This window comes from Drosophila arizonae, chromosome 2 (assembly GCF_054131065.1).
Source record: "Drosophila arizonae isolate 15081-1271.41 chromosome 2, UAZ_ARI_1.0, whole genome shotgun sequence".
Lineage (NCBI taxonomy): Eukaryota > Metazoa > Arthropoda > Insecta > Diptera > Drosophilidae > Drosophila > Drosophila arizonae.
Window position 1 is genome coordinate 591,539 of NC_142922.1, and position 23,853 is coordinate 615,391.

The 23,853-nt window shown below is 41.3% G+C and overlaps 4 protein-coding genes and 1 pseudogene across 7 annotated transcripts; all 5 read right to left on the reverse strand.

The window, feature by feature from the left end:
- Positions 1-11,071: 11,071 nt before the first annotated feature.
- On the reverse strand, positions 11,072-11,950 carry Crz (Corazonin). 3 transcript variants are annotated; one of them, XM_089461900.1, is made up of 3 exons: positions 11,871-11,950; positions 11,522-11,789; positions 11,072-11,453 (listed from the first exon to the last, which is right to left on the reverse strand). In XM_089461900.1, the coding sequence occupies exons 2-3, from the start codon at positions 11,716-11,718 to the stop codon at positions 11,210-11,212; spliced, it is 441 nt and encodes a 146-aa protein (XP_089318026.1). In that variant the 5' UTR covers positions 11,719-11,789; positions 11,871-11,950; the 3' UTR covers positions 11,072-11,209. The 3 variants fall into 3 exon arrangements, with proteins under 3 accessions (XP_089318026.1, XP_017873394.1, XP_017873396.1); XM_018017905.2 differs by having other exon boundaries at positions 11,522-11,738; positions 11,871-11,943; XM_018017907.2 differs by having other exon boundaries at positions 11,522-11,732; positions 11,871-11,914.
- Positions 11,951-12,073: 123 nt separating this feature from the next.
- Positions 12,074-15,078, reverse strand: LOC108621698 (uncharacterized; annotated as a pseudogene). Its single transcript, XR_016268516.1, has 8 exons — positions 14,859-15,078; positions 14,193-14,306; positions 13,894-14,134; positions 13,385-13,830; positions 13,215-13,328; positions 12,993-13,148; positions 12,768-12,905; positions 12,074-12,294 (listed from the first exon to the last, which is right to left on the reverse strand). The product of XR_016268516.1 is annotated as an uncharacterized LOC108621698 (transcript).
- Positions 15,079-15,600: 522 nt separating this feature from the next.
- LOC108621692 (putative peptidoglycan muropeptide transporter SLC46) lies at positions 15,601-18,254 on the reverse strand. The gene is made up of 7 exons (XM_018019153.2): positions 17,678-18,254; positions 17,251-17,364; positions 16,946-17,191; positions 16,281-16,882; positions 16,082-16,199; positions 15,863-16,019; positions 15,601-15,798 (listed from the first exon to the last, which is right to left on the reverse strand). Exons 1-7 carry the CDS (start codon positions 18,084-18,086, stop codon positions 15,672-15,674), a joined length of 1,773 nt encoding a protein of 590 aa, XP_017874642.1. The 5' UTR covers positions 18,087-18,254; the 3' UTR covers positions 15,601-15,671.
- Positions 18,255-19,443: 1,189 nt separating this feature from the next.
- On the reverse strand, positions 19,444-22,951 carry LOC108620890 (putative peptidoglycan muropeptide transporter SLC46). The gene is made up of 7 exons (XM_018017897.2): positions 22,347-22,951; positions 21,297-21,410; positions 20,992-21,237; positions 20,336-20,934; positions 20,162-20,279; positions 19,946-20,102; positions 19,444-19,881 (listed from the first exon to the last, which is right to left on the reverse strand). The coding sequence occupies exons 1-7, from the start codon at positions 22,747-22,749 to the stop codon at positions 19,755-19,757; spliced, it is 1,764 nt and encodes a 587-aa protein (XP_017873386.1). The 5' UTR covers positions 22,750-22,951; the 3' UTR covers positions 19,444-19,754.
- A 132-nt stretch (positions 22,952-23,083) lies between these two features.
- On the reverse strand, positions 23,084-23,842 carry Polr2I (RNA polymerase II subunit RpII15). Its single transcript, XM_018017908.2, has 2 exons — positions 23,636-23,842; positions 23,084-23,578 (listed from the first exon to the last, which is right to left on the reverse strand). The coding sequence occupies exon 2, from the start codon at positions 23,571-23,573 to the stop codon at positions 23,184-23,186; it is 390 nt and encodes a 129-aa protein (XP_017873397.1). The 5' UTR covers positions 23,574-23,578; positions 23,636-23,842; the 3' UTR covers positions 23,084-23,183.
- Positions 23,843-23,853: the final 11 nt, after the last annotated feature.

Consider the following 23,853-nt stretch of genomic DNA (forward strand, 5'->3'; position numbering starts at 1 on the left):
AATCAACAAATTGTTTTAATATTATCAGAACTCTTTTGGATTTAGGCTTGAGGCATGTACTGGAAAAATCTCTCATTGACGTTTTGATCTATAAAGGTATAAACATGTGAATCAGCAGGTGGCATATATATGTGTATAGGTTGATCATCATGATTTAGATCTAAAACTTAAATTTTAATACTATAATTTTAATAATAATAATGAAGTAGTAGTTTATGTAGTCAAAGTTCGATACTGTTACGAGCCCATCAAGATCCCACGATTTCTTGCAGTTTCTACCATTCTACCATTTCGAATGCATTCGATATCCTGTGACATGACAGGACTAGAAGATCCAATCCTTTCGCCACCGAAAGTGATTCCTCGTCAGTTGCACGAAAGTTTTCCAACGGAACTACGCGATCTGTGAGATGATCCCGCAAATAGAGTCTGAGTTACTAAATCCTGTTGTCAAGCATTTGTAGTCCTGAGTGCCTTAACGAGCGAAATTTAATTTAATTCACATTAATTTTGATGTATGTCGCTTTGAGGCAGGATATATATAATATTCTAATGCCATATGCTGTATAGCCCGACAAAAAGAAACACAAAGGGGAAGAAAAAACCAACAACAATTAGCGGACTGGAGAGGAGTTCTCTATAATGATAATCCTGGCGGCCTTTCATTATAAATATATTACGTGTTTTTGCTGCGCTTCAAAGGCAAACACAAACACAGAACGCCCCAGGTCGACAGTCCATGTGTTCTCACTCCCTCCTCGCTCTCACCCTCTCTCTCTCTCTCTCTCTCCACTCATAAAGTGATCTTAAAGTGTTGTGCTGGCACATTAGCCTCGACTGCTACTCTACTATGGCCAAGGTGGTCGTCGCTGGTTCGGACGTAAACCATTTGCCAACAAGTTGAAAGGGAAGGCGCCACACAATGTTGCAGACGGAGCGGCAGACGAGTCGCTCTGTCGGGCGATCAAATGGTATTTTTATTGAAACTTCCAGAGAGACACCTTTTCAATTTGGCTGCCTTTTGCCGCTTTGCTACTCGGAAATATATCGCATAAATTGCGTTTAATTGGACAATTTTGTGGGTTTTTATTTCTTTGTTAGCTTGTAATGAGGCTCGGTGGAGAGATCCTTCGGGCTGTGCGCCATTGCATGCGCCAGCCGAGCCAGCCTGTTTTCTCGTCAGAGGGGGTTCTTGACTCTAATTGGCACAGTTTGTGGAAACTGGAAGCCAGCCCAGGTTTTTGATTGATTATTGAGCCAAGCTGCGGACAGCAGCCAACGGCCAACAGCGAACAGCCAACAGCCAAGGGCCAACGGCCAGAAGCTGCAGCCACAATCTATTTGTGTCCACTTAGTGAAATGACAGGCGCCAGAGACAGAGAGAATGAGAGCGAGGGAGAGAGAGACGTGGGAGATGTGGGCGATTGCCGAAAATCAGCAAAAAGAAAACCAAATTGAAAGTGACCAACAGAGGGTGGCATCCATCCAACTGCTCGAGTCGGTATATGAAAGCAGAGAAGATTATTCTCTCTAGTTGAAAGCGCCCGACTAGCAGATACCCACAGCACTACGGTTCTTATCGGTTTGAGATGTGTGATCAAATGGAAACTGTTGGGGAATGGCCTTCAAAAATGTCAGTTTATCAAGGATCTACCACAGACGAACGAATGGACTTGTTGGTTGCTTTAGCCTGGAGTAGACAAAATATACTCCTAGATGCCAGGCACAGAAACAATATTCCCTGCATGTCCTGGGCTCAATGTGTACAGGGTATACAAATACAAATGAACAGCCATGCGGTTGGTCAACAAGACAAGCAAAGAGCAGAGGCTGGGGCTGGACTGGGCTGAGTGGAACAGAGCGAGACAGTGGCTGAATGGGAGGACAGCAGAGAGTAGGATTCCTCTTGGCCAGCCGGCTGGCATGTCAATTTGGATTATGGCAATGGATTGAACGGGATTTAAGGCCAAGTCGAAGCTCTTTTCAAATTAGTTTTTCAGCCTTTTCCCACATAGCTGCAATTTCATATTAAAATTCTGAACAATCGAGCAGAGGCTAGCTTCGGGGGAATTGCGCTGACAATGCTCGGCCAGAAGTTTGACAGCCATTCACAAAAGTCACAATCGCAGTCGCAGTTGCAGTCACAGTAGACGGCGCACAGTGACAGCGAATAATTAGCGGACATCATGGAGACATTTAAATTAAATATGAGTTTGCTATTGTTGTGTGTTGCTGTTGCTGTTCTTGCTTGGCTAACGTTGAGCCACGTCTAGCCTCTAATTATGGCCGTCGCTGGTTGGTTGCCTGCTTGGCTGGCTGGCCTGTCAACCTGCCACATGGCAGTCATAAAACCAAAAAATGTCATAAAGAAAGCCATTTTTAACAGCGTACCTAAAAGCAAACACAGCGCAATGAATTCAACTGCTACTGATCGACTATAAGTTCCCCTTTCCTTGAAGGAGATAACCGAATAGCGATCATTTAATCGATAATCATGATTGATAGTTGAAAACTTCAACTTAACTATAAATCATGAATGATAGCATTAAATGTTTCATTGCCATCTCATGATATTCCATATATATCATCATATCTTATAGTTTTACTTATTTCGGACCTCTATGGTTGATCTTTGCAAATACTTTCAGATCTCATTTATTTATACATCTTGCTTGATCAGAACTAGCATATATATATATAGAGTTATAGTTTCAAATTACCATTACTAATTACTAAACGAACTGCAGGCACAATTTGAAATATTCTCAGTTCTTCTGAACTATCTCTATGAGTATAGCTACCTCATTACACAGTTATATCTGTAGCCAACTATCTTTGGCAAACAGGGAGCTGTCATTAGTTCTCTCTGTCGCCGTGTGGGTGTGTGTGTGTGTGTGCAGGTCTATTACTGTAAATGAGTTAAAAAATGGAGTAAATGGAAGCACGCTCTACATCCCCCTTTAAGCAAGGGCAGCCATTAAACCCAGTTTTTCTGTTTTATTGTTCTTGTTGTTGTTGTAGTTGTTGTTTTTACCGGATCTACCACTAGAATTCGGGATCCGGTGCTACGGCGACAACTAACAACAACGACTAACAGCACTTCTAATGACCACACAGCGCCGTTCTCCAAATTAATCATTTGGCCCCTCATTAGTTTCATTGCGTATTTTTTATTTTTATAGCCTGAACTCATTGACAGCGGGCGAAACAGGGTATTTTAGTTTTGTGGATATGTATGTAGCTGGTAGTAGTGGGCGTGGCAGACACATCAACTGTTTGAGCAGAATGAAGAGTTGAATTGATCTAGAGTTCACAATTGAAATTGATGCTCATTTACGCTCATATATTTGTGCTCATATTTACGTCTGCGTCTTAACTCCTTCTTATTAACGAAAAGTGAGTATATCGAAAATTTTAAGTTTAACTGGAAAATTATTACCGCTAAAGACTTATCTCAAATTAGTATTTTATTTAGTATATAGGTTCTCTTAATGATCTTGCAGCCAAGTTATATTTTCTTTTTGATAAACATCCGCTGATAGTCTTTCGTCTTGCTAGAGACAGTTTCATATTCTACATATGTACTACATATGTACTACAAATTTGGAGTATCTCCTAGTCGGGTATTCCCGAGCAAAACACTTTAGTTTTCATGTATATTTAGTATTTTTCGTATTCCTCTCTGTAGGGTTTTGTTTGTTGTGGACAAAGAGTATGCTAATAGCTCATGAATGTCACGTTGTTTTGTCGCTGCTTTGTCGTTGATTTGTCGCTGCTTTGTCGCTGCTTTGTCGCTGGCTATGGCCAATAAATTGGCTGGCTAAATGATACCAAAAAGCCCCCCCTGAAATCGCAAAAGGCCCATGAGAATATCAATTATTAAGCTAGAGAGCCAACTGAGGCAAATCACATCACATTGGAGACATCGCCACAAAATGAAATTAAATCAATTAATAATTTATTACAATTTTAAATGCAGTCACTTATTTTGCTTATTAGTCGGAGCTCGGCCCAAGACAATGTCAATAAAAATTTTAATATTGTGATAATACGGTTAGTATTATCATTATCAGTATCTACATATATGTCAGTATATTTATGCAACTCATTTCTATATTTACTCCTCTAAGCTCTACTGAGGCTTTCGGAAGGTATGAGTACTATTAATATTTTATACTTACCTGAACCACTTGAATCCCTTCGAATATTGAATGCCCGCAGTTTGATTGTTATGCTTAGCTCTAAGGCCACTCAGAACTAAACAAATATAGCTGGCATTCATTCTTATCGGCTAACCACTCGACTTAATTGTTATTCTCAAGTATGTCAATTAATAACAGTCAAAGTCGATAAAAATACAAAATTGTCAAAGAGGCGACAAGTGCCCCGCCTGTCTAATCAGCATGCGGACTGATAAGAGAGCTTGGCAACTATTTCGGAATATATCTATGCAAATGCATATGTGGATATATCTATTCTGATTGATTGACCCTTCCAAGGCAATAAGAGTAAAAACGTTTTGCTGTACTTAGGAGATACATCAAGCATTCGGAGTGTAGAAAACTTCGTGTTTCGCACTTTCACATGAAAATTTAATCAAGTTGTTTTCAATTGAGTGCAAAATCACATCAGCCAGGCATAAAACAGAGAGTGAAAAGTGAAGAGTGTGAGGAGTGAGGTACAGGCAGCACTCCAAAACAGCGAACAAGTAGACCGACAGACAGGCGGACAGACAAAGGGAATCGAGTGGTCAGCCAGGCTAAGAGGGGTTGGTTTGGCTTTCGTGTAACCCCGACTACAAGTGTCAACAGCAAGTGGATCTGGATGAGGATTGTGGACAGTGAACTGTGGAGTGCGGACTGCGGACTGCAGAGTGCGGACTGTGAACTGTCGAATGCGGCACGTTCTACGATTTCACGTATTTATTGCCAAAACACACAAATTTATAACCAGCCAATAAAAGCCACTTTGACGAGGAACAGCTACGAAAATAACATTTCAATTTTATGGCCTGGTCTAAAAAAGAAAAATGGCCAGAAGAGCGACTCATCAAATATTGAAAAGGCTGGAAAATTTATGCCGAATTCCATTAGAGTTATGGCGTGAAAATTGTTTAAAGCAAATCAATGCCACAATTAAGAGGAGGAGAAAGAGAACGACAATGAGGAGGAGGAAAAGGAGAAGGCGAGGAGTCGGGGCGCAAAAGGTGGAATAGAGCTAAGTAATCAAGCTACTTCGGGTCAATTTTTTGTTTGGCACAAATCTCTAAAGTCTATTTAAGCAGCAAAACTGCTCAAATATTCAATTCAAATTGTTTGAGATTCCCACTTGCCGTAGCTCGATTTTAATTTCATTTGTATATTTGACAGCCTTTGAATGCTCTGTTCTAGAATTGATAAGACGGGGTATATTTGACTTGCCTTTGATTACTGCTTAATATGAATTGCAAATAGAGATTTAAGGATATTAACAAATATGTTTAAATTTATATAATTATTTATATTATTGTATTGATCAGAAATTATGTAAAAAACTATTCTCATCGCAGAGTCATACTACTACTCAATTCTGTCTCATTATTTTCTATATGCATATTTTCTATATGCATATAAGTAGTTCACTTCTTAGCAAGACCCTTGCAGAGTTCTTCTCTTTCTCTTTTCGAAATTAAGTATAGAGACGCATGCGATAATTCATTTCTTTTTGGACTTCCACAGAGAAATCTATGCATCTACAGGATATTTCATATTGCATCAAGTAGGCTTTAACTTATCCTCTTAATTTAACTCTGTCCCTTCTTCTTTAGCAGAATTGATCAATGCCTAGTTCCACAACAGGGTATCTTGTAGTCAGTCAATCCCAATCTCTCTCTCTCTCTCTCACTCTCTCTCATTTCACTTTCATGTTTTGCATTAGATTGTGCCTCAGTCCCAATTGTCCATTTCATGGACTCGCAGCATTTGCATTTTTTATTTGCTTAGGCAAGATTTCGACCTTTTTCTTGTCTCTTGCCGTGCTACGGACTGCTTGTCCTTGGCCGTATCCTTATCGTTATCCTTGTCTTCGTTCGCCGCTCTAAGTGGCCTTCAGGGTAAATTTTGATTTTTGTGTAATTTTTCCAGAGTCCAGAGTCGAGTCAAATTTTGGAGGCGGCGCCATAAATAATGCAGCGAGCAAATCCAAATCCTGCAGTTGCCACGAATCACATCGAGGCCAGAAATGTTCACGCATATTACAACAAAAAGAAGTAAGACGAAGGCGGGTATGACCAACCTGCTGATATCTATAGGAAAACAGTGAAGCACTCTAATCTCAACTTAGAAACTATCGAAGATATATGAATATAGGAGTATACCGAACATGAAAGACCTGAGCTTTAATCAAAGCAAGCAAAGGGACAGAAGCTGTCAAGGGAAACCCATATACCCTCTTAACAGTTAAAAGAGCATGAAGTGCAGAACAGAAGCGGGACGGCAAGATGAAAATTGAAATGAAACGAAACTCATTTGGATATCCGGGTAGTTCGGCATTCCGTTTGCCCGGCCAGAAACTTTTCCCAAATGCATATTAAAATACGCAAGTCCCACAGATTTTTTGTTGCTGGCCAAATAAATGCCTGGCCGTAAAAGTAAACGACAAACGAATGGGCCAAACAATAAAAAGCAAGTTCACGACTTGCGACACACGACAAACGAACGTGAAAACGGACGATGAGAAAGAGAGTGAGTGAAGGGAAGCAGAGAGAAATAAAGAGAGAGGGGGGTGGGATATTGGCCATGTCATGTTCATGTTGACTAATGTTTAACGAGCACAACTTGTCCTTGTTGATGTTGTTTATGAACCTGCCAGCGACTTCGACTGCGCATCAACCACCCTCCGCCTCTTCCTCTTCCACTTCCTCTGCCACCCCCACCCCCTCCCCATCTACATCACCATGCCTCTCCGACTATTCAAATCCCTGCGGTGCCCGGCTGCGTATCGCGGCGAGCATTGACGCGCGTGCCTTGCGACTCGTGACTCGTGACTCGAGACGAGGCAGCATTTCAAATTGATGAAGTTGAAAGCCCAAATAATGTTAAGGGCTGCTTGAGAGAGTGCGGAGGGAGGGGCGGGCTTACCAGCCCCCTCAGGCAGCAATCGGTGTCAATTGTGTAATTGCCGAATGTTGTTTTCAAATATTTAATTGAAAGGGTGTTTTGCGCATTATCCTTGCTGTTGAAGGACTTGCCATTTCGTGGTTACACGCGTATCCTGTTACAAATCCAGTGTGAATGTCGTTTTGCCTGCTCTTTAATATAATTGTTATCCGCTTGTCCCTGCCAGGGGGTGTTGACTGTTTCTCTGTTTGTTTTCCCGTTTGCCTTGTTGTCCTCCTGCAGCGGCAAGTGTTGAGATTTCGATACAAATGTTAACCCCCGGCACGAGAGTTACAGCAGATGCTGCAAATAGATAGGAACACTAAATAATCCTGGGAAAGTTCCGACAACTTGAGCTCGAATAATCTGAAAGGATTTTGCAATGTCCGCTCTAATTGCTTTTTAAGTAAAATTTTTTTAGGGTTCTTATTAATGCTGGAGCATCAATCAGTCAGTCAATCAGGGCTATTTGCATAAATTTTAGTACAAACCGTAAATTTAAAGGGGGGCTGAACTCATTAATGAGTAAGTTAGTTGGCCAATCAGTCAATCCATCAGTCAATCAGTAAGTCGTTCATCTCAAGCCCAAGCTATCGCTATCGTTTAACAATGAGTCAAGTCAATAGTCATAAGGCAGTCAATCAGGAGTTTTTTGTAGGTTGACCTTCTCGCAGGTTTGACTCAGAAATTCGGCAAGTATTGAAGTCAAATCAATCAAATATAATGTGACTAACTTTAGTTTGCTCGATTGGTTGATATTATACTTTAACATAACTTCTTTAGATAATTGTTAATATTGAATACCGGTATTAATGTATTGACTGATTGATGACTAATAGTTGTAACGCAATGATAACAATTTCAATTGATTGAGTGATCGATGTACAAATAGTGTAAAAATTGATTAAAGAATTCGACTTTTACTGCACTTCAATCAATTGACAAACTGAATCTCATTTGAAAGGAAAACTGAACGGAAATGCTTTTCAAGCTTCACTTCTGTTGTGCTTAAGAGACACTTTCTGACCACTCAATTTGCAGGTGCTACAATCAATTTGATGTCCTTGTCGGCAGCTCGACCAGGACATCTCATGCTCACTTGAGCTGCCAATGAAAGGGCGTTAAAAGCAGCTTTCAATACAGTTTACGCAGCTCCGACTGGCGCCTAGCTGCGAGCCAGGCCCCTAGATGCCAGGGACAGACGACAGTCGATGACGACAGGACCAATGGACGACAGGAGCGAGCGGGCGAAAGGCAAATCCAATTGCATTTTAATGCAATTACAAGTGAAGCCCCTGGGAGGGCGTGCCATGGTGGTGCCATGGTGGGCCACTTGACACCACCCCAAAGGTCCACTTGACATTGACAATAAACAGCGCAGCATCGCCGCTGCTGCTACTGCTGCTGCATTGTTGAAATATGTCCTGCGTCCTTAATTTCACTTCTGTATTTTTTTTTTTTTTTTGCCGGCACTCGATTCAGCTGCAGCCTGTCGCAGATTAAAAGATATAAATTCATATTCCCCGAGCAGCCGGGGGTGATGCGTGCGAAGCGTGTCCGCTCTCCCTCTCCCCTCTCTCTGGCACTGTTGTGTGTCCTTGCTCATGCGCCTCCTGCCCTCCCCGAGGATCGATTAGCTTGTTAGGAATTCAATTTGAAAACATCGTATTCCATGGCTCGCTCTGTCATATATATATCTCTCTCTCTCTCTCTTCGGGAAGGGAATGCGTGAATGATGAGCCAGCACAGCTTTATGGCAGCCCGTTTGATTCTGGCAGCTCAATCGCTACAGGTGCAGTACAGGCACAGTGCGACCTCGCTGCCATGTCCACACCACTTAAAGTAATTAACAGCAAGAAGCTGCTGCTCACTTGTTTCTTTTCTTTTTGCCTTCTGCTGCTCAGGCTTGGCGTCAACCCCGCTTCAAGTCTGACGGCGGCTGTTTCTCGTCAGGACTCTGGACTCAGGACGTAGCGCTCAGGACATTATCACGTGCCTCGACATGCATTTCGCATCGAAGTGCGTTCAGCATTTGTCGTTAAGGAGCAATTATATCCCCGCACAAATCTTCTACGCAAACGAATAAAAATGATTTGATTTCTGCTTTCATTTTATGAATATTGAATGAAATTTTGCATTTACATAAGCCAACGTCGACCTCAAGTCACTCAGACAAACTGGAAAGGCTATGAGCTGAAGAGAAATGAGTTTCTCGTGAGCATAACATGAGAAAAATACTTTACCTATACTTTACCTATATCTATAAAGCTTTAGGATATTCAAAACATATTTATGAAGAGATAATATATTTTTATATAATATATAATAGATTTTTCTAATTTTCGCCTCGACTTTTACAGCAACAACAATTTAGCTTCGCATCGATTTTTCAACCCGTTTCGATTTAATGTGCATCATAATCGGTTGACTCCAACCGCTCAAACGGGTGAGCCTCATCTGTGGCCCCATCTGGGGTAATTTGATTGATGATAATGCTCAGAACTCGCAGATTAGACTTCCAGCGGTATTATTTATTGAAAGCCACTTCTAGTTCCATAATAAGCTGTCTAAGCATTTGACTTAGTTGACTCATTCAGTATATTATACTATGGATGGTCATAGATTAAAATTGATTAAAATAGAGTGCAAAAAAGCAATTATTTCTGAATTAAACTGTACTTTCAAGAGCCCCATTGTTTGTATTTGTGTATGTGTACATGTGGCGTTAGCTCAATGTTCTCCATTCCACACTGTAATAGTTCATTTGAACGATTCGTTCAATTGAACAAAATGGCGCAACACAAAAGTTATGCCAATATCAACGGTTAATTAACTTGCTCACATAGCCGTTCGAAATGGCCTCAAAACGAGATTCCCATGTTGGCTTCAAACACCAACCACAGGTGGCGCCACGCAAATGCGTAAGTACACATATGTAAGCACAGACATCAACCTAGCAAAGGCAGACACCCGGCGGTTTCAGAATTCCATGTGGGATTCGAGTTGATGAAAATCTGGTTATGAGCCGCTTTCTGTATTCTAACTGGCCAAGGCAGTCTTCAACTCATTTTGATAAATAAGGCTATTAAGTTATTGAAGATGATTTACGGTACACAGTGAAAAAGTCTGTAAAATTTGATTTCAGTGTGTTTTATTGACATTAAAAGGAGATTTTAGGAGCAATAACAGTATTCGGTATGATATTATATAGCTGATAGTATTCATTTTCATTTAATCCATATCCCTTTTTTATTATACCCTGAACCCATTAAAAATGGGAAATAAGTATATAACAGGCAGAAGGAGGCGTGGCAGACCAAACAAAGTATATATATTCTTGGCGACGAACTGAGTCGATTTGGCCCTGTCTGTCTGTCTGTCCATCCTTCCGTCCGTATGTATGAACGCGTCGATCTCAGAAGATATAAGAGCTAGAGACTTCACAGTGGGAAGTTTTTTAGGGCTACATGGTTGAGTACGGATGCCATTAAGTAGAAGAAGAAGAATGACTCTATCACCAAATATCGACGATAATGCTGTAATGCTTGAAGCAGCCAAGAGTGTTCCCATTGGTCGGCTGCAACGAGCCCTACCATATATAATAAGCCATATATAAAGGGCAGCAGTTGCAGCATTTCTTCAGTCGCCCACGCTGAGTAGAAAGTGAAAGTGAAGTGTGTGATCGTTCTGCAGACTTTGAGGAAATACTTAGAGAACACATTTAAGAGAAATACTTGGAATCAATACTAAGAGGAAATAGAAGAAATACTTAAAGGAAGTACTCAGAGGAAATACTTGATGGAAATACTAGCCTACTTGTACCTTTTGTCGGCTGTTTTGGTATACTAGTTACTTTATCCATTTCCATTTCATATCCATTAGACGGACGGATTGGATTATGTTGTATTTACTTCAAAAGGAAAATCTGAACGCAATAACGGTATTTTGTATCATTTGATACAGCTAATATATTTTTGTAGCACTTTTTGCTAACAGCAATAATAATAATAATAATAATAATGCTAGTCATAATAATTCATCAGTAGATTGTGTTTTCCAACTTATTTCATCACTCAATGCTTTCCAAAGTCTGCTGGCTCCACTGGATCAGACACCGTTTCGTACAGTTCGTTTGATTGATGCTGATTGACTCTAGGGTACAATAAATTGTTGTCGTTGTTATTGGCACTGGGTCTGGGTCTGGCATGAATGTTGAGATCTGTCGGATCGGGTCTATTCCCATTGTAGGCCAATCCATTGGCAAAGGAGTGATGCAGCAGGGCGTTACCCGCCAAGTGCTGCAGCTGCATCAAGCAACTAGTCAAGAAGATGGAGAAAAACAACCAATAAAAAGATCAATCAAAGTCAATCACGCAATCAGTTACCGTTCCAGTTTAACATCGCTGGACTTCTCTTGCATTTCAAATGCATCCAACAGTCCCAGATTATGGCCACTGTTCAGCAGAGCCGAGGGAGTGGCCCGTTTTCCATTGGTCCAACCGCGGGAATATTGGAAAGTCTGACCCATGCAGACCATTGAGAGGGTGAAGAGAAACAGCGGCAACAGCAGCAAGCGCAGCATGATTGAAGCTGGTTCTAAAACTGTCAAAATTAACGATATCAATCAATATCAAAATATTTGATTTTGATTGACTAATTTACAGATTGATCATTTTTAACTCAGATTAATGATTTAACGAGTGTAAGCCCTCTCAGTAGACCTTTCATACTTGCCTGGAATTCCGAAGATGAATCTGGCCAAACCACGCGCAACGAGGCTGAGGCAACGTCTGAGCTCTCGTGGCTCATACAACAGCTTTTATAGCCAAGGAAGCAGATTCCTGAAACCCCCATTCATGGCAATAAAAGTGGCTACCAAAATCGACAACGTAGGGTGGGCGAGGTGGTTGGGGGTCAGAGGTTGAAGCAAAAGAAGATTAACTGTGATTATTAGTTGCCAATTGTTTTCCATGCGTGGCCAAGGCGGCATTTAGCACCCAGTTGGGCCACGCCCACCACCAACCAGCACTTCGGCTGGCTGATCAAATTGAATGCATTTGCTGATTGGAATCCTTGCCACATGCTGTCGAGCCAGCAGCCAGTAGTTGAAGTAAAAGTCAAAGTGAAGGAAGGGTTACGGCATCTGTTTTCTAGTGCCCTGTAAGCATTTGATAATGGGTAAAGTAAGGGTAGTTTGTCTCAACAGTCAGTAGAATGAATCCTTCACAGATGGAACTTAGAAATTAATTGGGCTAGCAGTAGATTTCCAAATTTAATCCCTAGTATGAAAATGATTAATGCGGAATATGAATGGTTCGCTATTAGATCGGATAAGTCCAACGATCATCAATCGTCCGGAGGGCCCTACGTGCAAATATCTCCTATATACAAACCATACTAAACGTGAACGAGAGCATTTAATCGATTTCCTTAAAGCATTTTTATCAATTTATGTATACACGCATTTCTGTATGCAGGGTAGCTTATAGGCTATCAACAACCGAAAGCTCTAAGTTATTTTTATCGCAAGTACTTGGCCAGTAATTCCTTTGCCCGGCAGCAAAGACGTAGGCTTAGCTCAACCTAACGCACTTAACCAAAATAAAACCACAAGTCTAGAAAATGGCTTACATATACAGTTATATATAGAACTTGTGCAATGTCTGTCTATGGGGACAAGGTAGCGTATGTAGATTCGTATAGGGTGATTCTAATTGGCTCATAGACTAGTAATCTCTGTGCCATTGGCAGCATCCGCCTGGCCATTGACTTCCGATGACGCAACATGAAATAACAAAAATTTCAAGAAGAAATCAGATTCTATACAGATATTTATAACATGATTTGAAAACTTACACAAAGACTAGAACGTTGGGCACGTAGAAGATTTCGCCAAACAGAAAGTAGGCGCTTGGAAATGTGTCCTGAGTTTTATTATAGATCCGACTGTAGATGGGAGGAAATATGAATTTGGTGATGAATCGATGATTCCAAAGATGGAATAGAATTTGCCTAAAAAGGAGAACATAATATGAACAGTGTAACCATAAAAAGTCCATTGTTTGAATGCTCACTTACCTCAACTTCCTCCACAATGCTGCTGCCAATGGTCTTAATGGCAATAACTCGAAGACTGATAAAAATCTCCACAACGCTGGCCACATAAATCGATGTGGTGTCATTGGCAAAGGTCTGAAGAAATAAAATTTTGATATGATTCCGTTTAAACCAATTCTAGGCGTGCATACAAACATCACACGCGAACAGACAGTAGCCACAGCCGCGAGTATGCCAATGGAGGGATCCGAAACCTTGAGCATTTTGCTTAAGATAGTCGTACCTATTATAGTGGCCAAGAGAACTCCCACCGATGGATGGTACTATAAAGAGCGACCTCATTACCAGTCCAGTCAAACTTCTTTTCGACAAAGCTAAGCCACAAGCCACGCTCACCGAAGAGGCAACCCTCGCCCAGAAAGTAGGCCAGAAGAATCAGAAGTAACATAAGACGTCCGTGATTCTTACGCTTGATAAACGGAAATCGTAGGCATTCCTTCGCAAGGGTGGGATCAAAAAGTTCCTTCAGAAGCGAGGGTTTCACTGCAGGCACAGGCGAAGGCTCCACTTTGGGTGACGAAGAAGATTATACAGAGAATGGCAAAGAGTTGAAAGACTGCAGCATAAGTGAAGGAAACTGAAAGCAGAAAATCATAGAAAGATAGACCCATAAAATATAGAAGAGTAATTTTAAACCCACGTATGTAGCCAAGTGTATTGTACAGAAACCCACTGATGGCGCCCGAAAAGTAAGGTCAAAAACATGCTAAAGATGTCAAACCGAAAGACACGATCCTCCTCGGGCGTGGCTATCGTCATATAGCTATAGACCGCCATATAACAAAAGAGGCCGCCCCCAAAGAGCGAGGGCACAATCTCCTCCAGATACTTGCCGAACTCCATGGGCAGACTATCGAAGAAAATGGCAGAAATGAGGAGACCTACAGAGTGCTTCATATTAATAAACTGCATATCAATGCAGATGAATGGATCACTTACAGATAAATGATAGAGCTTCGCCCACGACGGGTATGATCATGCAGACCTTGTGCTGGTTGTAGCTGTCCGCCCAGCCTCCGGCGAAGAGCAGGATAATCAAAGGGCATATGCCGGCTAAATGATGGATGAGATGGGGTATTATATATTGTACTACCTGGGCGAGCATGCAATCAATTAAATGTGAGTAAGCCAATGGACAATTCTGTACAGCAGGCTTTAAAGTAGCCAAGAAGCAGATACAGAGTTTTATTGGGGAGTGACCGACTAGGAGATGCCCTGAGCCCCAAACATGCAGTCACACGAATACACGACAATCTATATGAATGTATTAATGCATAGCAAAAATATTCGTCAAGAAAACATGTTCACTGTATAATTCGAACTGGAATGCCTGCTTCCAGTTTATTGCTTGCAAATTTAAATTTAATCTGCGCGTGTTATACACAAAAGAAAAACTTTCCCGAGGGTAGCTATTTATACGCATTTATCATACGGTCAGGCAGACGAGCTCGGCTGTTGATCGGGAGCAACAAAATATATATATACATATATAAGGCCTTACTGCCTTGGCAAAGCCATTATAATATACCTAGATGTCTCTTACTGCCTTGGGAAAGCCATTATACCCTGTAAAGAAAATAATATACCCAGATGTGAAAGGCTTACTTAAAGGCGCACGTATTCCCGAAACATCTACAGACAGCTGCTGGGCCTCCGATTCGGCCTTGCAGACCATATTTTTGAGGCCTGGCGAGTTGACTTCCTTCAGAGTTTGTTCCAAAGAGTCCCCAATGGTCGTGTTTACGGACTTAGTACCATTGCATTTGATGCCGAACTCCGTTTTCTCTAGCATGGCCATGCAGGTGGCTGCATTGTAGCCCAAGTATTATCAAGTATTTTTGTCATATTTGAAATTTCGCTTTCGCTTTCGCTTTTGCTGTTGCTTTAGATAAGCTCGACAACCTGTCAGACCCAGTCTAACTTAGAACTGCGGTCTGCTCAGCTAGAAATACGACTCATCAACACTTAAACTTGATCAATTATTGACTTAAATATGCATCCGTTTCACGCTACAGTCGTATATATCTGACTGCTTAATACTCGCTCTGTAAAGTGGGCTTGATATCTTAAAATGAAATATTTATCAAATACTTCGAGTGATAAATAATTTTTTCCATGAGAATAATTGGCTCAAACGTTAGGGCTCACACAGCGGCTCGGCTTTTATTAGCAAAGGGTCCTGAGAATCCCATAACCGGCAATGCAGGTGGCTGCCAAAAACAACAATAGGGGTGGGCGTGGAGGTTCGGGTTTGAGTACTTGGCCAGCTTGTATCGCGACAGATTGTTGATTAACTGGGATTAGCTATTGCAAAAGAAAAGCACAACCCAAATTAAACCACAAATCGTAAGCGAATGGCATATATATACAGTTATATACATAGCGTATGTAGATTCATATAGATATATTCTAATTGGCTCATAGACTAGTAATCTCTGTGCCATCGGCAGCATCCGCTTGGCCATTGCCTTCCTTATTTTGGGCGAGTTCCACGGAATTCTTTTGTTCTTTGGACTTCCGATGACGCAACAAGAAATAGCAAAGGCTGCGGAAAAATAACAGATTACAGACAACATTTGTAACATTTCCAAGGTTCCTTAAAAACTTACACAAAGACTAGAACATTGGGCACATAGAAGATTTCGCCAAACAGAAAAAAGGCGCCTGGAAATGACTCCACTGTATTTCGGTATATCATACTATAAATGGGTGGAAATAGGAATTGGGTGATTGGTTCGATGATGCCAAAGATGGAATACATTTTGCCTGAAAAGCAGAATATAATAAGAGTAATTTAACCACCAGAGATCCATTGATTGAGAACTCACTTAGCTCATCTCCCTCCACAATGCTACTGCTGATGGTTTTGGTGGCAATGGCTCGCAGAAGGGCAAACATGTCCACAGCACAGCCCACATAGAACCACGTGGTATTATTCGCAAAGGCCTGAAATATTAGATTAGATTAGATTAGATCAGATTAGATTTTGACAAGAATATATTTATTTCCATTTTCATGTTCACGTACAAGTATCGGACGCGAACAGACTATGCCCAGAGAGGAGAATATGGCAAGGGAGGCATCCGAGAACTTGAGCCGTTTGCTAAGAATGGCAGTCCCTATGTAAGTACCCAATATTGCCAGAAGTCCGTTGATTGTATTAAAAACGGAAAGCACAGTACCATTCCAATTCAACTTTTTTATAGTGAAGGGATACACAAAGTCACTTTCAGCAAAGGAGGGGCCCACGATTAGGAAAGTCGCCAGAACAAGCAGATTCAGTATAAGGCGTCCGTGATTCTTGCGCTTGATAAACGGATATCGTAGGCATTCCTTCGCCAGGGTGGGATCAAAAAGTTCCTTCAGCAACGAAGGTTTCACTGCAGGCACAGGCGGAGGCTCCACTTTGGGTGGCTCCAGACGTGGCGTCAATTGAAAGTTAACATTCTTGCTAACAGGCAGCTCATCCAAGGTGGTTTGCTCAAAGGCCATATTATCAGCAGCATGACCCTTAAGCTGGTTATCTGGCGTTTCCTCGGATATTGTGGGCTTTGGCTTGATCTCCTTAAGGAATAGCATTATACAGAGAATGGCAATAATTTTAAAGACAACGGCGGAGGCAAACGAAACTAAAACAATAAACAATGGAACTATTACAAATTAAGATTATGGAGGATGATTTATTAACCCACTTATGTAGCCCAGTACGTTTAGAAGATATCCACTGAAGACTCCCAGTAAAGGAAGTCCGTTTAAAAACATTATAAAGATACCAAAGCGGGAGACGCGATCTTCCTCGGGCGTGGCTATCGTCATATAGCTATACATCGCCATTACACAAAGTGTCTGACCGCCACAGACCGCGGGCACAATCGCCTCCAAGTACATTCCGAACTCCATGGGCAGACTATCGAAGAATATGGCCGAAATGATTAGACCTGCAAAGTACTTCACATTAATCTAAACTGGATATCAATGAGTTTCATGGATCACTTACAGATAAATGACACAGCTTCACCCACGATGGGTATAATCATGCAAGGTTTGCGTTTGTTGAATTTGTCCGCCCAGCCTCCGGCGAAAAGCATGATAATCAATGTAAATATGGCAGCTAGGGGATAGATAAGAAAGAATTCAATACATCTCTGGAAGTACATTAAGATAAGGTTTAGTTTAGATTTGAAACTTGTTATGCCTCTACTTGTCGCCCGGCTCACGAATGGAAATATTTCATGGGGTCTGTTTCATACATGCATACAGCCATACATTCAGACATGATTTCATACAATCCAACAAAGATATACCCTGCTCTCGGTACAAAAGTAGAACCTGAATTTATGATTAAAGTTATGCGAATCGCTGGCCAAACTGGTTGCCCTTACGTAGACTATCTAATTGGCGATATTTAACTGTGTGATATTTACCTATGGGCGCACGTTTTCCCGAAACATCGGCGAACAGCTGCTGGACCTTACAATCGGCTTCGCAGACCGTATAATTGAGTCCCGTCAAGTCCACGTCCAGCAATGTTTGGTCCATCCAGGCGCAATCGTGAGTGTTTTCGAACTCATAGCTATCGCAATCGATGCCCAATTCCGCTTTATCCAACATGGCCATGCAGGTGGCTTTGTTGTAGCCGAGGTTGACGCGACATGCCTTCTCCAGTGGAAGGTTCTTAATGGCTACATCGTTGAGTATGTTTGCCATTAAATAGAAGAAGAAGGATAACTCGATTACCATGTAACGACGATAGCGCCAAATCTTTTGCATATAATTCAACTTGAGTTCCGGCTCCGGCGCCGGCTCGGCCGTAGTTTTATGTGTTATTTCCATATTTGAAATTTTGATTCTTATGAGAAGCTCGACAACACGATGCACCAAGCTCTAAGCTTGAACTGTCGTCTGATCAGTCAGAACAACGGCTCATAAAAACGTGCGAAAAACTAGTTTAGTTAAATTGCTCGATTCTTTCACTTCGTTTCGTTTCTGAGAGATTTTAGAATTATTGGCACAATGATGATGACGGCAGTTTGATCTGCTTTCATTCTCGCTGGCCCACCTTCTCTTGATGAAGATTTGGACACCGGTTTAATTTTCGAGCACTTTTCAATTATAACAATAATTACTGTAAGTATAGCCAAGGTCGGCAGTCGTAGACGGATTAGGAGCTTCCGTTTCTGCCTTGCGTGATTTAAGAAATTACCTGAATTTGTTAAGCTAGATTAATGAACTAGTTGCGTACAAAACGGTTTCAGTAGTTACCTCAATGACCATTAATATATATATATACATATATGTACCTACTACTTTGTTAGTAGTAGACTCTAGACTAAGTTAACTTAAGGCAGGCCTACGTGTGCACACACACACATGGAAACAGCACATCGCAGCGCCAAGCTGCAGAACCTACCTCAACAACCTCCAGCCAACGCTGAGCAGCAGAGCCGATCAAGAGAAAAGAGCCCGTCCGAAGCAGCAGAGCTAGCCGTAGCCAGTCCCACCGCAGCAGAGGCGATGAGGCTGGGGGTTTGGGTGCTTGGACAGCTTTTATCGAGGCAGAAAAATATTGACTGTGATTATTTATTTATTTATTTATTTATTTATTGTTACCAAAAATTAATTCTAAGTAACAATTTCTTTAAGCCAGAGCGACAAAGGCCTTCAGGCATGTGATTATTAGTTGCCAATTGTTTCCCATGCGTGGCCAAGGCGGCATTTAGCACCCAGTGGGGCCACGCCCATCACCCACCAGCACTTCGGCTGGCTGATCAAATTGAATGCATTTGCTGATTGGAATCCTTGCCACATGCTGTCGAGCCAGCAGCAAGTAGTTGAGGTAAAAGTCAAAGTTAAGGAAGGGTTACGGCATCTGTTTTCTAATACCCTGTAAGCAATTGGTAATGGGTAAAGCAAAGGGTACAGTCAGCAGAAGTATAACTACGGTATTCTATATTGGTCGATTAACACAATGGAGCCTTCACAGTTGACATTCACAAACTATCATCCTTACGCTTATCGATAATTATCGACTGGTGTCAGTTGGGTTTATGATTATAATCTATGCGGATTAAGTTCAAAAAGCACTGGCCTGCGAGCAAATACCTGAAATACTGAAATCCATGCTAAGTTGCTGTAAATGAAAATGAGCATAGGAATCAAATATACATATGTATACACATATGTATGCAAGTTGTATTCGATAAAATTTAGGTATATTGAGTTCCCTGAATGATTTATGTACATACAATTTATACAGGGCAGCTTATAGTCTATCAACAACTGAAGACTCTCTCTAAGTTATTTTTATTGCAAGTACATCCCAGAAATTCATTTGCCCGGCAGCAAAGACGTTGGCTTAGCTTAACCTAACTCACTTAACCAAAATAAAACCACAAATCTAGAAAATGGATTATATATACAGTTATATATAGAACTTATGCAATGTCTGTCTATGGGGAAAAGGTAGCATATGTAGATTCGTATAGGGGGATTCTAATTGGCTCATAGACTAGTAATCTCTGTGCCATTGGCAGCATCCGCCTGGCCATTGCCTTCGTTATTTTGGGCCAGTTCCACGGAATTCTTTTGCTCTTTGGACTTCCGATGACGCAACACGAAATAACAAAGGCTGCGGAAAAATAACAGATTACAGACAACATTTGTAACATTTCCAAGGTTCCTTAAAAACTTACACAAAGACTAGAACATTGGGCACATAGAAGATTTCGCCAAACAGAAAGAAGGCGCCTGGAAATGACTCCACTGTATTTTGGTAGATCAGACTGTAAATGGGTGGAAATATGAATTGGCCAATCGGTTCGCTGATGCCAAAGATGGAATACATTTTGCCTGAAAAACAATATAATAAGGGTAATTTAAAAACATAAAGTCCATTGATTAGAACTCACTTAGCTCATCTCCCTCCACAATGCTACTGCCAATGGTTTTGATGGCAATGACTCGCAGACTTACAAACATGTCGACGACGCAGGCCACATAGAACGACGTGGTGTCAGTGGCAAGAGCCTGGAGAAATACAATTTTGATATGATTCCATTTAAACCAATTCTAGGTGTACATACAAACATCACACGGGAACAGACAATAGCCAGGGCGGAGAGAATTCCAATGGAGGGATCCGAGAACTTGAGCAACTTGCTAAGAATGGCAGTGCCTATGAAAGTACCCAATAGAGCCGCCAGCCCGGATAAGGTCAAAAAAATGGAGAAGTCATTGCCATTCCAATTCAACTTCCTCAGGGTGAAGCGATACCAATAGTCATTCTCAGCCGAGCTTGGGCCAATAGTAAGAAAATAGGCCAGAATCAGCAGAAGTAGTAGAAGGCGTCCGTTATTCTTGCGCTTGATCAACGGAAATCGCAGGCAGTCCACCACCAGGGTGGGATCAAAGAGTTCCTTCAACAAAGAACGTTTCACAGGCACTGGCGGCGGCTCCACTTTGGGTGGCTCCAGATGTGGCGTCAATTGAAAGTTAACATTCTTGCTAACGGGCGGTTCATCCAAGGTGGTTTGCTCATAGGCCATATTGTCAGCAGCATGATCCTCCATCGGGTTAGCCGGCGTTTCCTCCGATGTCTTGGGCTTTGGCTTGATCTCCTTGATGAAGAATACGATATAGAGTATGGCAATAATTTGAAAGACAACAGCGGAGGCAAACGAAACTAAAAAAAAAAAAACTAATAAAATGAGGACTAAGGAAGACAACTTATCCAACCCACTTATGTAGCCAAATGTATTGAAGAGATATCCACTGAAGGCGCCAAGAAGAGGAGCTCCAGTTAAAAACATAGCAAAGATGCCAAACCGAAAGATGCGATCCTCTTCGGGTGTGGAAATCGTCATATAGCTATAGATCGCCATCAAACAGAAGGTCAGACCGCCACATACCGCGGGCACAATCGCCTCCAAATACATTCCGAACTCCATGGGCAGACTATCGAAGAAAATGGCCGAAATTAGGAGACCTACAAAGTAGTTCATATAAATCTAATCTGCTCATAATCGAGTCCAATGGCCCACTTACAGGTGAACATTAAAGCTTCACCCACGATGGGTATAATCATGCATGGTTTGCGCTTGTTGTATCGATCCGCCCAGCCTCCGGCGAAGAGCAGCACAATCAATGGAAATATGGCAGCTGAAGGATAGATAGAATATGGTATGATTAATCTTAATATCATATATATATGCATATATGCACTCTATGCTAATTAATAAGCCGTTATGTTATACCATACTAACTCAGATGAACACCATCATGATGATCATAGTATCGTAGATGATGACACGTTTAGACTTTACATATTTCATCACGAAATTAATGGACCCTCTGTTGACTCGTGCAATCAATCATATGTAAGTACCCGATGGACCACTTTAGTACAGACTTCTTCTTCTCATACAAATGTCTACTCAGAGACAGAAATGCGAATCGAATTGGAATTTAATAGCTGCACAATGCCCAAGGCAATTTAATTTCTATTTTTCTGCTGCATAGCTGATGCAATAGTTGTCAATACATGTTTTATTGTCATTTAATCAAATGACTTTATAAAAAAAAAACAATTTCTGAGGCATTGGCAATGACAATGACAGAACGCGTTAAGGCTAAATATAAAAAAATAAAAAAATTGCCAAAAGCGTATGTATAAAGAAAAAAAATAAATAGAATCTAAAATGTGTAACGAACCGGTTTTTAAAGAGAATAGTTAAGCGCAGAGTTTAAAATTTAGGTGTACGAATATAAATTATGTAAGCGAGAAGAATGCCAAGCATTTGAAAGAAATCAAATTCGTATTAAATTCTGAATGGGGAAACCTATATGTATACATGATATGTGTATATATGATATGTACATATGTACATACAAATAAACAGTAAACGTAGTATATGCATATGCTTACCGAATGAATGTTGATTTTATATAAAAGTAATAATAATAAATAATAATAATAAAGCTCAGAACCTGAAGATATGATTAAAGCTATGCGAATCGCTGGAAAAACTGGTTGCACCTGCTTTGACTACCTAATTGGCTAAATAATTGAGATAAAAATAGATGTGTGAGATTTACCTATGGGCGCACGTTTTCCCGAAACATCGGCGGACAGCTTCTGGGCCTCCACTTCGGCCTTGCAGACCGTATAATTGAAGCCTGTCGAATAGACGTCCAGCAAAGTTTGGTCCATGGATGCGCCATCGGTAGTGTTTTCGAACTCATAGCTATCGCAATCGATGCCCAATTCCGCTTTATCCAACATGGCCATGCAGGTGGCTTTGTTGTAACCGAGGTTGACACGGCATGCCTTCTCCAGTGGGAAGTTGGCCATGGCCACCTGGTTGAATACGGATGCCATGAAGTAGAAGAAGAAGAATGGTTCGATCACCATGTAACGACGATAGCGCCATAGTTTTTGCATATAATTCAGCTTGGGCTCCGGTTCCGGCTCCGCCGCTGTATCATTTGTTTTTGCCATGCTTGAAATCTATTTTTTACGCTTCTACTTCGATTCTCATGTTAAGCTCGCCAACACGTCGCGCCAAGTTCTAACGTGCAACTGTCGTTTGATCAGCTCGAGAAACGGCTCGAATGCGTACAAGAAACTTGTTTAATTAAATTGCCGATTCTTTGTTTTCGGTTCATATCGGTTTGATACACAGATATTGGAATTTCTGTCACTGTGATGAGAGATGCGCCTAGCGTTTTGCATGCGAGAGAGCGTACTCCGCTCTCATTTCTAGCTCGCTCTCTCGATCACAATATCTGAATGCGAAATATTTGCGGTTGCATTAGGAATAACAGCTCTCAAATATACTTAAATTATAAACTTTATTATGAACTTAGAGCTATGCGTGCGAACAAAGCCAAGGTCGGCAGTCGTAGACGAAGTTGGCATTTCCGTTCCCGCTGTTATTCCGTCCAGCGATGAGTGCAGTTCTGATTGGTGCACACATAGTACAGTCGCATCTCCTCTTCGGCACGTCGGGTTTGCGCCTGGAAGAAAACGGCTTCGCGATGCGAGCATTTGGGGCATGCATGGTCTTCAGTGCGCGGCAGTGTCGGATCGGATATCACATCGGGCACAATGTGAGTCAGTTCGTCGATTTCGTGCATAATCTTGTTCACATATATGCAATTGGAGTCGGCTTCCTGTTTGTAATCGCAATTGCGGCATGCATACATTAATGTTTTGTTGTCCTTGTCTTCTTTAGGATACAACATGTTGTTACATTCTTGACAGAAACGTATGCCTACAAAGCCGGGGCCTTCGGTATGTGCGGAGTCAAATAAGCCAGCCATTATATCTACAATAATTATAAATATTTAACGATAGTCTGTCTTGAATATTTACACAAACTTACCTCGCTTTGTGTAGCTAGCAGCAATACTAATGGTAGAATAACGATAGCTTACGATAAGTCTAATATCACTGTTATCGAATAGTTACGCTTAAAAATATTTTAAAGTCGTAAGTCAGTCACTGTTACATTGTTGATTTCTTGATTTCGTGGATTTTTATTTAATCACAGAACTGAAATATGTTTACCAATTAAACAAACGTTAGAAATATAACAATATT

Coding starts and splice junctions, on each gene's coding strand:
- Crz (XM_089461900.1), bottom strand. CDS start 11,718: ATGCTGCGCTTGCTGCTGTTGCCGCTGTTTCTCTTCACCCTCTCAATG. Junction 11,454..11,521: donor AGCGATGTTAAACTGGAACG/GTAACTGATTGC, acceptor CTTCTTGACTAG/TTGCTTGATGCAGCTGCAGC.
- LOC108621692 (XM_018019153.2), bottom strand. CDS start 18,086: ATGGAAATAACACATAAAACTACGGCCGAGCCGGCGCCGGAGCCGGAA. Junction 16,883..16,945: donor AAACGTACTGGGCTACATAA/GTGGGTTAATAA, acceptor TTATTGTTTTAG/TTTCGTTTGCCTCCGCCGTT. Junction 16,020..16,081: donor TGTGGAGGGAGATGAGCTAA/GTGAGTTCTCAA, acceptor TCTGCTTTTCAG/GCAAAATGTATTCCATCTTT.
- LOC108620890 (XM_018017897.2), bottom strand. CDS start 22,749: ATGGCAAAAACAAATGATACAGCGGCGGAGCCGGAACCGGAGCCCAAG. Junction 21,411..22,346: donor GGGAAAACGTGCGCCCATAG/GTAAATCTCACA, acceptor TCTATCCTTCAG/CTGCCATATTTCCATTGATT. Junction 21,238..21,296: donor TGAAGCTTTAATGTTCACCT/GTAAGTGGGCCA, acceptor ACTACTTTGTAG/GTCTCCTAATTTCGGCCATT.
- Polr2I (XM_018017908.2), bottom strand. CDS start 23,573: ATGGCTGGCTTATTTGACTCCGCACATACCGAAGGCCCCGGCTTTGTA.